Below are 14538 nucleotides of genomic sequence, written 5' to 3'. Positions count from 1 at the left end.
GCCTTTGAGATGACAGGCACTTTCACTGGGATATAAAACATCGGGAAAGAAAGTCCTTCCCATGCAAATAAAAAGCCTAATAGCTATCAGCAGTTGTAAGATTAAAACTACTTGATCTTCATCTGATTAAGCGTGCACCTCAGATCTGAGTAATCCTATAAAGCAAGTATGGCTCCAAAATCCTACTTTCAGATGCTTTTAAGGTTTGAAGGCGAGTTTTTAACAGGCACGTACAGAAACATTGGCTTCTCTTGGGAGCTAGCCCCAAGTCAGGCATAAGCTTGTCCCAAGTATTCTGTGAACTTCGGGACACAGATTCTGGCTACATAAGCATAAAGGGCGATTTCCCTAGAGTGAGAACGTAAGTGAGGGAAAATTGGAAGGTGAAATGGCTAGAAAAGGATCAAAGGAAATCGTCAGGGATCTTAGAGCCGCATGCTCTAAACGCAGGCTGTCCTGTGTTTAGAGTGGCCTCTGACAAGAGATTCACAGAAGGACAGAGACTGTGGCGAACGGAGCCACTTCTTTATTCAGCCGCCATCCAGTGACAAACAGAGACTGGCAGCAGCGTTAATAAGATGCCTTTTGACTAAGGAGGATGGAGGGTGAAAGACCAACACATACAGTACATAAATATGCTAATGTAGCTACTGAAGTATTTTTTCTATAGTCTGTATATAGCTGCAGAAACTATTCCATTCATTTCCTGCATGAGAGAAGTGCATTTGTCTTTCTTAATTAGGGAGCAAGGTAGAATAAGCTACTAGGCTTAAAAAGGAAAGGAAAATCCCTTATATGCCACATTCTAGTGAAATCTGATAAAATACCTCCTCCAACACTGCTGCTGACCCATAGGAATACATCTGTGAAGTGCATGACCAGAAATTCAACAGAATAGCTTGTATTAGTTCTTGACATATCCAAGAATAAACCTGTGCATTTAAGGAAGCATACATACAGAATTCAGCATGTTAGCTAGTGTTTTAATTAAAATATTCCTGGGATTTCCTTGAACTCCACATCAGGCACACCTTTACTGTTCCAGAACAATGGGAAGTGGATGCACCTCCTCAAAGAGTAGAAAATAAAATAAAATAAAAACATGCTGAATGAACACCAGGCATGTCCTTTTACTTCCTGAATCAATGTGTTTTAAAAAGGTGTTACCTGCAGTGAACATCTCTTGATGTTTACTCTCTGCTTTCGCTGTTTTACGTTGCTTATCTTGCATCTATTCCCTTTTCCTCGTTTGTTCCACAAGGCAAATAAATAAATAAATAAAATCTTTGAGCAACGCTCCAACATTGCAAAGTTCCACACTGATGACAGAAATGCCCCGAGCAGCAGTGAGGACTTTCAAGATGCTACCATGCAAAACGCTGCAAATCTAGGTTTCCCGAAGGCCTGATCCCAGGTGCACAGATTTCATGGTGCTTGATTTAGACCTTAAATGATTCACAGCGCAGCCCTGTAGGCCAGTAAACGTATGTCCCAGCAAGCACTGGCGCACCTTGTGGGTAAGGAACTGCATAATAGCTCCTGATCCATGCATCTGCGCTGGCACTGCTGGCTCTTCTGAGTGCTCTCCTTGGCGAGAGCTATGGACCATGAACCTTTGTGCACTACTGCTGAGCACGACCCCTACAACCAGATGAGCACTCATCTATAACAGAGCTAGAAGTGCTTTTAATTCTGTTACAGACTGCATAGTGCTGCCTATATCATAGTCTGGAAAAAGGATACATTTGAATGTTTGGAAATCATTTGATTTGAATGACATAAACTTTTCCTGTCTTTAATTTCTGTTACAATAGAAGCAAAAGCTGAAGGATCACCTTGCAGGTGCTGGGACAAACTCCTCTGATTTTCTAATGCGCTAAGCTTTGATAAGGCAACTCATCTGGGACACACGTTCTGTACTCACTGCATGCTGCTTCTGACTCATCTGATCCATCAGGACATTCTTCTTCGCCATCGCATTTCCACCTGGCAGGGATGCAGTGGCCRTTGTCACAAGTGAAATCAGACTCAGCACAAGTTTTCTTTGCTGCAAGAAGRAAAAAAAATAGATGTGAATACAAACAGGGCAGACGACCTTCACTGCATCCAACCCCRCTAACAAAACGACATAGCCCATATCAAGAGAATTCATTTCACATTCAACATCATGTCAGAGTCAAACAGGTATTGAAGATAGTTGTTTCTACTCTCTAAAACATTCTCCATCATTGTTTAAAACAAATCCACTCTTGTATGTCTTATTCTGAGCAGTCAAAAAAAGACAGAAATTCTGCATCAAAACAAAAGTCTAGGGCTTTTATTACAAAGTGTTGCCACATATATGGAGCTGAAAGCATGCTGCATGATTTACARGCCTGTAAGATAATCTAGTCTCTGCCCTGGAGTACTATAATCTAAGTAATAATGTTTTTATCTATGTAATATATTCACGACTTCTCTAGTAAATTTATCATCACAGTAGATAGTCACAAAGCATTCCTCCGAACACTAAAAATCACTTAATTAAATTTCAAACACTCCAAGCCCTTTGCTTTGCTGGCATTAATCTAGGGCTTGAAAAAGATGCRGACTGATGAACTCAAGCAACTAACTGGTCTATTCCTCTGTGTTGGTGGTATGAYACAACCAGGGCCTTGTAACACAAATCAGCATGTTTCTACTACAGCAGAAAGACACTAACTCCACAGGCAGCCCCTTCAGTCCTGTGTCTTAGTTTCCATGGGGTTAAGTACCACTGTCATTTCCAATGGTGTCTTTAGTCATCTTCAAAGTGCGAGATGCTATAACTAATCAGTAGCTTCCTGTACTAGTAGCTAATCTATATAGGAAGTTGTAGCATGGAGAAGATTTGTTTCTTCCCTGCAAAGCTGCTCACAGCCTAATAGGATCATAGGAAAACTGAGGTTGAAAAGGACCTCAGGAAATCATCTACTTCATCTTCCTGCTCCAAGCAGGTCAGCAAGGAGGTCAGACCAGGTTAGTTGGAGCTTTATCCAGCCTAGTCTTAGAAACCTCCAAGGATAGAGACTGTCCAGCCTCCCTGGGCAAGCTGCACCAATGTTGTCCTCATGGCGAGAATTGAGCTTGGTAACTATTTCCCACTATAAGCAATGTGCACACTCTTCCAGCAAACGTTTTCAAAGACTAAGCATAACAAATCATCCTCCCTGCTTTGATATTCCTTTTCTTACACAAGCTTCTGACTGTCTGAGGGAGCTGTGTGAAATGTAGGTCACGTGCAGAAAACAAGGACATGATTGTGTGAGGTGCTGGAGAGATTTACATGTCAGAAATCAAGCAGTCATTTTCTAATGCACGAAACACACAGCTTTTCTTAACAGGCATCCAAAAAGAAAACGCTGCAAAACATCACTAAGCCCACGTACAACCTCTCTGGACGTACTTCACAAAACGAGCATACTTAACAAAGGAAGGGGAGTAAATGTGAGCCGGGTTCTGAATAAAATGGGTAACTGCCCTTCACTCTTACAGAACCAGGTAGTACAGACCAATACAGAACAGAAGAGTACAGACCAAGAGTTTGACAGGAGACCAGTCATGCTAAGAATCCAGTCTGATCTTCCAAAACCACTGCACACCTTTAATGGACAGAGCAGACCTGCTTCAGACCCTCTCAGCTAAGAAACCTCGCACTTGAGGACCCAGCTCTCATGAGTCACTTCCACAGATGGAGACAGACTGTCACCTGCAGCAGTTAAGTTAGCAGTGCTGGAGAAATTAGCCTAGAGACCAACAGTGGCCAGCGGAGGTCTGCAGGACGTAGTGCAGAAGCATCCCGGAGGGAGCTGCAGTGCCGTGGGTCAACAGCAGACAACCACCAAAGCAAGGCGAAACACAGCGAGCTGGGATTTGTAATCCTAGCAGGCTGCGTCTCTCTATCCAAGAYGCAGCACATTTAATCTGATGTATTTAATGCAAATTTAAGTCCAGAACTCTGATGGGACCCCGAYGACATGTGCCTGTATGAGCAAAATGGAGGCACTCCTGCGCTTCAGGTGGAGCTGGCTAGATAAAATGTCAACATCTGCTACTAGGGGAAGGCCGTGAGGTCTGCTGAAGAAGCAAGCATGTCTTTATCCAGAAAGCAGAGGTGAATATAATACTAGAGACACATGTAACTTATTTTTYAGAAGCATACTTAGTTCTACACTAGCTCTCTCAATGTCATAATGTCTTGTTCTTCATAAGAAATGTCCTCTCCTTTGACCCATTCCCAAGAGATCCAGACTGCAACGCGACTCTTTCCCCACCTCTAACGAAACCGCCCTGTTTCCCGTCAATGCAACAGCGACCGCTGCTATTTCCGGGCAGTGGGGAGCGCGGGCGCGCGCGGGGTCGCTGCAGAAGGGAGGGCGGCCGGTTGCCACCAGCCCCGCCAGCCTGCCCGCAGCAGATGGTGCCGCCGATTGCTTTGCTCCCCTGACACTGTGCAATTAATAGATTGCCGAGATTCACAAAACGGGGGCGAAACACAGCGCGGGGCGTCAGCTGGAAGGCGTTAACGTGCTCCTCCGGCRCAGCCTTCCTCTTCGCCAGGCACGGGGGAACACGGTGGCCCACCAGCAGCGGCACCAGATAGATCAGCCAGATAAAAGTGCATGTGGTCCTTTGTCTGAACCTAAACTGTCGATAATCCTGTAAAGGAGCAAGACCGGAGAGATGGGAGCCAAACCTTTCCACGGTTGTGATATYTCCTTTAATATTTCTTATTTTTTTTACTGTTTCTGCTTTTGGCTATTAAATATATTTTATATATTTCWTTAGTTTTATTATTAATTTATTATTATTAATAGTCTCCACCAAGCTAGGGCCAGGGCTCTACAGATTGCCTTAATTAAAACAAACTCTGCTCTGTGGTGCAAGCAGCAGCCCAGGTTATKAAAAACGAGAGAAGACTGAAACACGGGCTCATTCCTCACCCGTAACGTGGGGCTCCTATCGCTTYGTTTTCAAGCGGATTCACCCTCTGGCACTTCACTGCTGCCTCTCCGGGCTCACAACACAGGCAGGGAACAGTTAATTAAGATATCTGCTCTCTATTTTTTTTTCTTCCTTTCRCCTTTTCTATTAATCTCCCATGTTACACACCTTTCTTCTATCAATCTGGCATTAAAAATTCATTGAGGTTCATGCCATAAGCTGTCAGCAGTGCATTAAAATGTAGAATAAACACACTCGTCCCTTTTGGGCAAGGGGGAGCACACAGGTCCGTGTCACGGCTTCAGCGGGCGCTCCTTCTGAGCCGGGATCTCTCTCGGCCCTTGCTTGGCTCGTCCTCGGCACCCGCTTCTCCTTTCCTGCCCCTGCAGCTGGGCAGCTGCGCCGGGAAGCCCAGGGCAGGAGCTAAGCTGGGYGCTGCCGGGGGCTCGGGCCCAGCGTAAGTCCTGCCTTGGGCGTCTTTCCACAGGGAAGCTCAGTTAAAGGATGTCATTTCCCTTTCTCTGCTCCCGTGAAGAAAGTCAAGAGGTGAAATGAAAGTCTCACCTGCAAAGTAACCAACTACGAATGAAAAATTCCCCCATACATACAACACTGGCTCACTTTRCTTGACTTAATTTTACCTCTTGCTGCAGGTCTGGAGGTTTGATGGGACAGGAGCACCTTCACACCTACCTTGTACAAGAACCAGCTCCCCTGTGATTTACTTTCCAGTTCATGCCTCTTGCTTACTCCTATTTTGCACGTTGCAACACTACRTAACAGGCCACGCTATGGAGTGTGAGTGGAGTGAACTGAACCTGTCTCTTCTCTATCACTGACAGTTGATGAGCAAAATTCTAACTGTTTAATAGCTGTGGTGATGTAAAAGCATATAAAGGCTATTTTTCTGATCGCAACTTGCCTGTAAGAGTAGAGTTAATAAATCATTTTTTTTCTAAGCAGTCTCACCTAGTAATAACTCAAAACAAACAAACAAAAAAATAAATAACAAAAACAAACAAAACCCCAAAGCCTAATACAGTGCAAACTCAGGCTTCATTTACTCTGCTGCCCTCGCTCCTTCTGCCAGCTCCTGCTCCCRCGTTGCTCCGGAGCGGCGGGCAGGTCACCTGCTGTTAGAAGCTGCTCATCACAGCGGTGCGACTGCACCGCATACGTAGGCAGCTATGGAGAAGAGCTGCGCTCACCCTGCTCTTCACTAGCTAAACAGAACGAGCACGGCGGCCACGCCGCGCAAGYGCTGCCCGATCCCGCGGCAGCAGCCGAGTCGCCCAGCCCGGGGCGGTTCTTGCGGATCCCAGCTCGCCCGGCCCGGCAGGGAGCAGGGTTCACCCGAGCCGAGCCACGTCCGCGGCCCCGCGAGCGGCTGCGCCTCCCGAGGCRCCGGGGTCCTGCCGCGGCCCCTCGGAGACAGCCCCGCCGGGCAGCAAACAGGCGGCTCCAGGCTGTAACATCAGCCAGCTCGTAACCACGACCACAGGCGCCACGACACTCCCGAACAAAAGCTTCCAGGGATGCAAGAAAAACAGCGTGCTTTTTAAATTCCTTTCCACTGCGCCACCTCGAGCAGCCGGTCTCCCAGCGCGGGCCGCGCTCCCGTTGATACATCGCACAAAAACGCATTTTCACAGCGACTTCGGCAAGCGGGAGGGACCGCGACGGCCTTGCGACAGCAGCCCAGCCACCCGCGGGCGGCTGCCGACCCCGAACCTGCCTCGTGGATCGATTAAATCAGATCGGTTAAATTAAAAAAGGCGAAAGAGAGACRTCACCTGGGATCCTCATCAGTATCRAAGGTATCCAACTTTGTGCCTTTTCAGTGGGAGTACCTGCAAATCCCAGGTTTAGAATTATTTAAATACATTTTCACATTTAACAGTGAGTCTATCTGGGAGGAGAACGGCAGCACCCAATTACAAGTTAGGGAAAACGGAGCACGCTAAGGCCGTACTTTGCTCTCATGTATGAAATTAAAGCGACGTTATCAACTAACACACACTTGGCTTCACTGCTGAATTGACTGAAGTAACCAAGTTAAAAAAAAATAGAGAAGAGAAGAGAAGAGAAGAGAAGAGAAGAGAAGAGAAGAGAAGAGAAGAGAAGAGAAGAGAAGAGAAGAGAAGAGAAGAGAAGAGAAGAGAAGAGAAGAGAAGAGAAGAGAAGAGAAGAGAAGAGAAGGAAGAGAAGAGCCTTTTTCCCACAACCTGTCCTGAAATTGCTGCTTCTAGTTCAGACCTGAAGAAGGGATTGCATGCTCCAAAGTTTCTCTTTTTCCCAAAATGTACACATTGGTCTAATGAATGCATAATTTGCACCTAAAAACTGTGCTTCACCAGCAATAAAAGTGGAAATGAAAATGTTCGTGAGCAATCCCAGAAGAGACTCCAAAGGCAAGAGGACCGCACGGCCCGCCTTGCCCCCGCGAGCGCGTCAGAGGTCCGTAAAGSACTGAGCTTGTGCGTGCAAGACCAACCCTCCGGGGGAGCGCGAGGGCTGCGGGGAGTTTCGCAGCCGGGAGCAGGCAGAGAGCCCGAGCGCTGCCTCGCGCCGGAGGAACGAGCTCCACGCTCCTCCAGGCAAGAGTCCCCTCCAACATCTGCTCCCTCACTTTTTCCTTCAGCTTTCTAAATTTTCTAAGATCCACATGCAAAGCATAAGCGATCTTTTGAATTGTACAAAAATAGATTTTTTTTGTGACAATTTTCTCTTGTGACATTTCCAGCTGCAGAAGACATGCATCATATCTCCTGTGTATACAGGTATTACCTCTAGGTGTATACAGGTATTAAGTGGCATGTCCAAAGCCATGGAAGAAATCTGTGGCACAGGCAAGGACCTTTCAGCAACATCTACCTGTGCAGTATCTCACGGCCAAGGCAAAATTTCCTGCTCACAGAAGAGAGCGAGCTTTGCTTTGCTGCCGARGCCGAGCGCCTTTCCAGAGCTCCATATTGCTGCAGTCGCGACCTCCTCAAGGGATTTAGTGTGCTCTGAATTACCAGTTTGTTTCCAAACATTTCTTTGACTAATGCTCATCTGCCCTGACTTCTAATGACAGAATTGTCAGCTTTTGTCTGTCTGGTTTGGCTTTCGTTTTGCTTTGTTTTAACAAGCAGCAAGATGCTCTTGCGAGACACAAGACCTGGGGTGGCACCTACGTGTGCTGCGTCTCATAGCAAAGGGCGTTTGCATGTTCTCCAGAAGGCTCTTGACATCGATCTGTCCTGCTTAGGGGAATTATACCCCAGGGGCTGGATTCTGCCCCAATGAAACATCACTGAAATCCATGAATAATTTTGGCCTTAGAGCTCTCCGTGCAAAATTGGATGCAGATGTCGTTGGGATATCATACAGCATCTTTGTTTTTAAAGTGGGTTTTACAACCCTCATTCTAAATCAGAGATATGTGCCTCAAGCAGGCCCTAATAAATGTGGTCACAGAAGAGCTAGGAAAACATTCTTTGACTGAAACACGAAACATGGGAAAAACTTCCCAGACGCTGAAACTCTGGAGTCATCACAAGCATCAGACTCTTCAGCCAGGCTGACACTGTCCTGCAATCTGTGGTGCTTGAAAACTCCTGGTACCCCCAAATTATTAATGGCTCTACCTCTGAATGAGGTTCAACTGTTAATGCCCTGATGAAAAAATGCTGGAGGACAAAATATACTGAAGGTTACTTCTGCAAAGAAGTGGATTAAGGCAGAAAAACAGAAAAGTTCATTGAAGTCACCAGAACAATTTCAGCTCCCCTACAAACACGCATAGGCCTTTGCATGCGGGTACCAGGGCAGTGGGCTCCCTATATACATAGCCATTACTTAAGGTTTCTGTCCAATTTGTTTTTTTAATGGATCATTCATTTTTCAACATGGTGCCGACATAATCTGCAAGTGTAGTTGACAGCATGGCAAAGAACACCTCCGAAGCCTGAAGGGCCTGTATTTCTTACCGGGTTATGCTATCTCATTGCACACTTACACCACTGCGTTTACACGGGAGACACTATGTCGCGGCAGCAGCCTTGCACAGCGATGACACAACRCTGCCTTCCCAGTGCCTGAAGGTATCACACATCCTGCAAGGTGTCAGTACGCCAAATTTCCGTTGAGTGTTTTGCTGAAACTCCAGGTTGTGGGAAACCCCGGAGTCCCGGGCGCCGTGCAGACTCGCACTTGCTGCGGGTGCCCGGCCACGCTCCTGCGGTGCAGGCCAGCTGCTGCCCCCCCAAATTACCACTTGAAGGTCAGACGGCGTGCAAGAGTCAAGGAGTCGGTCCGGTGCCCTTCCAGTCTGCCTCGTCCCGTGCTGCCACGATACGCTGTCCTAGTACCTGTGCAAGGCATTTCCCRGCAATCTTCAACACCTGCGCTTTCGCTACCTCCGTTTGCCACGGAAAGCAAAGCAGTGGGAGATTACGCACTGGCATTCCCAAAGATTACCGGCAAAGTCCCTGGCACTGCAACTCAGCTTTGAAACAGTCGTAAGAAAAATATGTACCACCGAAGGGCTGTTTTCCAGAACTTGGCCTGGGGCCAAGTCGCATACTGTTACTACAGCTGCCTGGAAAACAGTAATCTGGTATTTGCACCTGCAAGCTCTGTGTTTGTAAGTGCAATACAACACACATCTATAACATCCCTACGAGCACTATACATTGCCAAAATGTGTTCATTTTTAATAGCACAGACCTGCAATATAAATAATCCAGATCAAACGACACATCAAAAACCCAGCAGGATTCAAATCTCACAATCCGCAACAATCCAAGAAAAAATAAGCAAAGGCTCTTCAAGAGCTAGGATCAAAACCTGGCAAATCCACCCAAAGGTTCAACGCTCTCAGTAGCAAAACGACCCCTTCTGCTTGCAGGAAACAAGGAGAGAGGACAGCAGAAGAGTTAACAGATTTGCAGTAACTCAGAAAATATTACTGGTCTTGGGCCCAACTTTGTGTGGGTGCTGGTAGGAAAATGCAAAGCAGCTCCATGCTCCTGACAAGGGAATTACGGACATAGTAACACACCTGATTGTTCAGCTTTGCAGCCAACAGCGGGGGAAATAAAGCAGCTACTTCAGTTCTGCACCGTTATTTTTTACTTTATTAGATGCTGACCACATTTTATGATACTTCCACGTGTGATCTAGTTACTTAAAATTGAATCAATGCTTGGGCCTTCTCTCCCTACTCTAATCAATAAGTTGCAAAGYGAAAAATATAAGAAATACTCCATACAGTTAAAATAAACCCTGAGGTCTACTTTTCTGGAAGGCTAAAAATACAAGAATTCAAATTCATAGTGCCTTCCAGGCATCTCGGAAGAATAAAGTGTCAATAGCAATGAATGTTCAGGGTTTTTCCAAAGGCTTCACCCAGCATTTCTGGCTGCTTGCTTGGTTTTATTGTTTATTTTGTTTCTAGCAAAGTCATGGTATATTTTGGAGCAAAAACTGTTTTCTAGGCTTGTATCAAAATGATCTTCCTTCTGACCTTGTGTTGATCATCCTGAATTCTTTAACCACTTCAGACACCAGAAATAGAAATGGAAAACAAAAAGTAATAATCAGTATGTCACAGCCAAAAAATTACATGCGAAAAAAGTAGCTATATCATAACATACATTACCGGAGAACATTTTTATGGCATACCAATAGGAATGGTACAGGAATCCAAATTGAATTAAGTGGGCAGTGACACAGTAGAAATGTCCAAGATGGTAAAAAATGTAGGCCCCGATTTTGAATGATGTTCAGACGCTGCCGCGCACTGACGTCTGCAGGCATTCCTGGTCCACGGACCTGCGAAGGTCCCTCTCCCTACAGCTCTGCGCTACCCGCTCTCCGAAGAAGACATGGATTGCATCTGCAACTCCGGATGACTAGTTTGCCAGGAGTCTTGCTTTTTCAGACCACTGAATCAGAGCTCTGGGCATTGTAAGGGATTGCACACAAAAGCATTTTGAAAAACGTCTCCGAAGCCAGCATCGTTTCAGACTGAACAGCAGGTTCATCCTCGGATCCAAGTCTGTTGCGGCGGAACGGTGCCAAACAACCGTCTATTAGCGTACTGCCAGGAATCACGAGCGGACGGGCTCCGGCACTGCGTTAAGCGAAGTGGTCAGGTTAAGGGTTAGGCATCGGTCAGGCGGCTCCTCCGCTCGAGCACAACCCTCTTCACCAATCACCGTGGGCTGTCAAATCCTTTTGTAGGCTGCAATATTAAATACTAGTACCCTGGGGGGGTGAAATGAATAGGCACAACATGGAAATTATGATGCATGCCGCAATATTCTTTAACCTATTAACAACTATGACCAAGTTCACTTATTCCGGGCTCTCTAATCATCAAGGCAAGAAGACATCAACTGCTACTGTGTCACAGTGACACGGCCTTGAATGGCAAGCGTGGTTCAGAGGTCCACGGGAAGCACAAAAAGGCTTTGTCTTCTGGTGTGAGGAACAAAGCCACCATGTGGTACAGCATCACACATGCAATTAGTCATGAAAGTTAATACAGGAGAAGCAGATGGTGGAACCAGTGTCAACACTTCTAGTGGGCACGTTCCCCCTTACTCTGGGCGTCCCGCGAAGCGAGGTCGCGGGCGAGCAGGCGGCAGATTGCCGACGAGCTGGGCCACGCCACGGACCAGCAGCACCCTTTTATCCACCCCTCTGCACTCCCGTCTCCGCTGCGACACCTCTCGTCGTTCAGACACCTTCTCCCCTCCACGGCCCCCTCAGGGCACCACAGTCATCCTCGTTGCACACAGAGAGAAACTGAGGCTGAGAGATACAAAGAGTCTTGACTCTGCTTGTGTAAGGAAATGCTGGCACAGAAATGAATTAAAAACACATCTCCTCTGTCCCTTACACTGAGCAGTCTCTTTTTGCTACTTATTTCCTCCGCCAAATGAGTTATTAGATGCTGTACCAATCACTACTACAGCACGACGACAGCACGCATCCCTCCAAAATATTTTACACGTTTACAAAGAGCAAACGCTCCTCGCTCGCCTCCCCACCCGCCAGCCCTAAGGCTCAGCCAAGGCACCGCAGGAACCAAAGACTGCGGACTCACTGCCAGCCGCAGCGAGCGCACAGGAAATGCAAAATCCACGCCAGAAGGATCACACAAAGAAATGCAAGACAGGCAGCTCCACCATTATTATGGCTTTGAGGTAGCAGCATTGCAAAATTCCTCTGCCAGCCTTCGGACAGGGCCTCCTCTGCTGGTATTCTCCAGCACCTCTGCCCAACTCCCTTGCTCAGGGCCTCGTGGGCTTCAGTGGGTGCCGAGGTGAGGATGGCAGGAGCTCTCACCTCTGAAAATCACTTGACTAAAATCAAATGGACAACCAAGTGCACGGACGTTCCAGTCTCCACAGCTGCCCAATCTGATTTTTTTTTTAAAAAGCTCCTGGCAACCCATTAATTAAAATGCATCATTTACCGCTTGCAAGCGGTTGAAACCATGGGATGCAGCTGATGGAATTTATGCAATTACATACAGCCAACGCGAGCGACAACCTCCATTCTTGCTCCTGCACTCCTCCACCCCAAATTCTATAGTTTCCTTCCCCACGGCAGGTCCGCCCAATGCCCTGCAACCTGTTCCTGCRCCGGCCTAATCTGCTGCCATGGAAATGAACGGGAGGCAACAGAGCGACCTCGACTCCCTCGCTCGATATGGAGGAGCAGCAAGGGGACAACGCCGAAGGGCCACGGCAAAGAGAAACCAGTTTGCCTGCTGCCTCTAAACACAAACAACCCTCCGCCTTTATGCAAGGGGATGTTGGTGAAGGCAGTTTCCCCCTCATTTAGAAAACCAAGACCTCCTTAAGCCAAGTGCAGCAGGCCTAGGTGGATGGGCCATCGCGTCTGGTCCTACGCAGCAGCCTGTTGCTAGCGGCTCACGGTGAAACATCAGGAACAGCATGATTCGCAGCCAAAAGCAAACCCAAAGGGAGGAACTGGCAGTTTAACTTATTCAATAAGCTATCCTCACGCCACTCGTACCGCAGCATCAGCTGCAGACTGATCCGCTCTACATTCCAAAGGTGGTTTTTCTTTTTTCTTTCTTTTGTTTTTTTTTTTTTTTTTACTCCATTAATGAGCAGTCACGCTCATCAGCAATTCCCTTGACTTTGCAGGAAGAAAGCATTTAAAAACATATATTAGAAGGTACGACCAACAAGCATAAAAAAGTCTGCTGGGTCTTTGAACTGATTTCCAAAGGTGTTTTATGGGAATAAAGGGAAAATAAAGTTGTAGGGAATTGTGAACTTTTTACTGCTTAAGGAGTCCCACATGAACACTGCTGAAAGATCAAGTACCATAAGCCCAAGATATCCATACATATAATCCTCCCAGTGATCACTGTTCTTTCTTTTTYCCCCCATATGTATTTCTCACCTTTTTTTCTTTTTGAGGCCACCAACGTTCCTATGTAAAACCCACAAAAAACATTGTTAGTGAGACATAAAAAGGCGAAACCTCTGTGAAAGCAAGCCCCTATCAAAGCCTAACAGCTTTCCTCCAGCAATACAAAACTGGATTTGGGGCATATTCTCCTGAGGTTCATTCACAAAAGCAAAGAACAGCAAAAGCAGAGCAAGCATTTCCCGCACGACGCAGCGGCAGCTCCGCAGATTTCAGTCCGTAATTCCCAGACACCCAACCTGTCTGCACCATGCCTCGGCCCGCGTGAAACGGCTTATCTGCTCCGAGGTCAGTGCAGCTACTCCAAATCACATTAGCTCCAAAAGCCTCCTTCACCATGATGTACTGCTACAGCGCATTGGTGTTATTTTAGTCAAGCTTTAAATGTGCAAAAAAAAATATTTTTTCACTGGAAGCCCAGCAACACAGAAGTATCAGCAGTAACAGTAGCTCCTGAAGAAGTCTTTTGTCACTGTAATTTTCCTAAGAACAGCTACGAATGGAGCTATAGGAGATCAATGGCCACGAAAATGACTCCGAGATGACGGTATTGTTATGTTTTCTTGCTCCTCCCTGGCGCCCATTCCGTACTGGTCCTCCCAGCTGACAGAACACCACCACGTCCTGTCCAGGGCAGCCAGAACGAGACGCAGGCACTTTCTAACAAATAAGTCAGCAATCCCTTCTTGTTTCGCTCAGAAGGGGAGTTAGTAAAAGCTATCTTACAGCCTCCATTCGCCTTCAGTAACACAACAAGACCATTAACCCGTGCTGYAATTTTAACTCTTCAGTGGGTTTTTTTTTTAAAGTCATCTCTAAGTCTGTTACCACACAAGGTAAAGTTAACAGGTCTCGTAACTACCGAGCACTGTATAGCCTGCCTCCATCAGGATCGGGACCACTGAGCAATACTGGAATTAAACCTCCCCTCCACAAATGGTTTCCAGTCACCTAAGTGTTACCAAGACAACTCTAGCTGCTAGAATACAAACTACCTTTAGGGTACCACCGTACATCCCCCGGTGCCTACCAACTCTGCATGCAAATTCCCATCACCGCAATTTAAATCACAACTGTGTAAACAGCAGAAACTATTAAACTATCACAGGAGTCAAT

At 46.7% G+C, this 14538-nt stretch overlaps 1 protein-coding gene across 1 annotated transcript in view; it reads right to left on the bottom strand.

The window, feature by feature from the left end:
- The window catches only part of LRP8 (LDL receptor related protein 8), a 212421-nt gene that overhangs the window by 64762 nt on the left and 133121 nt on the right, over window positions 1-14538 (bottom strand). Inside the window, exon 2 of the mRNA XM_085308184.1 lies at window positions 1925-2047. Coding sequence (XP_085164310.1) covers window positions 1925-2047 — 123 coding nt within the window. The remainder of the gene's footprint in view (window positions 1-1924; window positions 2048-14538) is intronic.

This window comes from Rhea americana, unplaced genomic scaffold, assembly GCF_003343005.1.
Source record: "Rhea americana isolate MKP2758 unplaced genomic scaffold, rheAme1 scaffold_27, whole genome shotgun sequence".
NCBI lineage: Eukaryota > Metazoa > Chordata > Aves > Rheiformes > Rheidae > Rhea > Rhea americana.
This window is presented reverse-complemented; position numbering and strand designations above follow the sequence as displayed.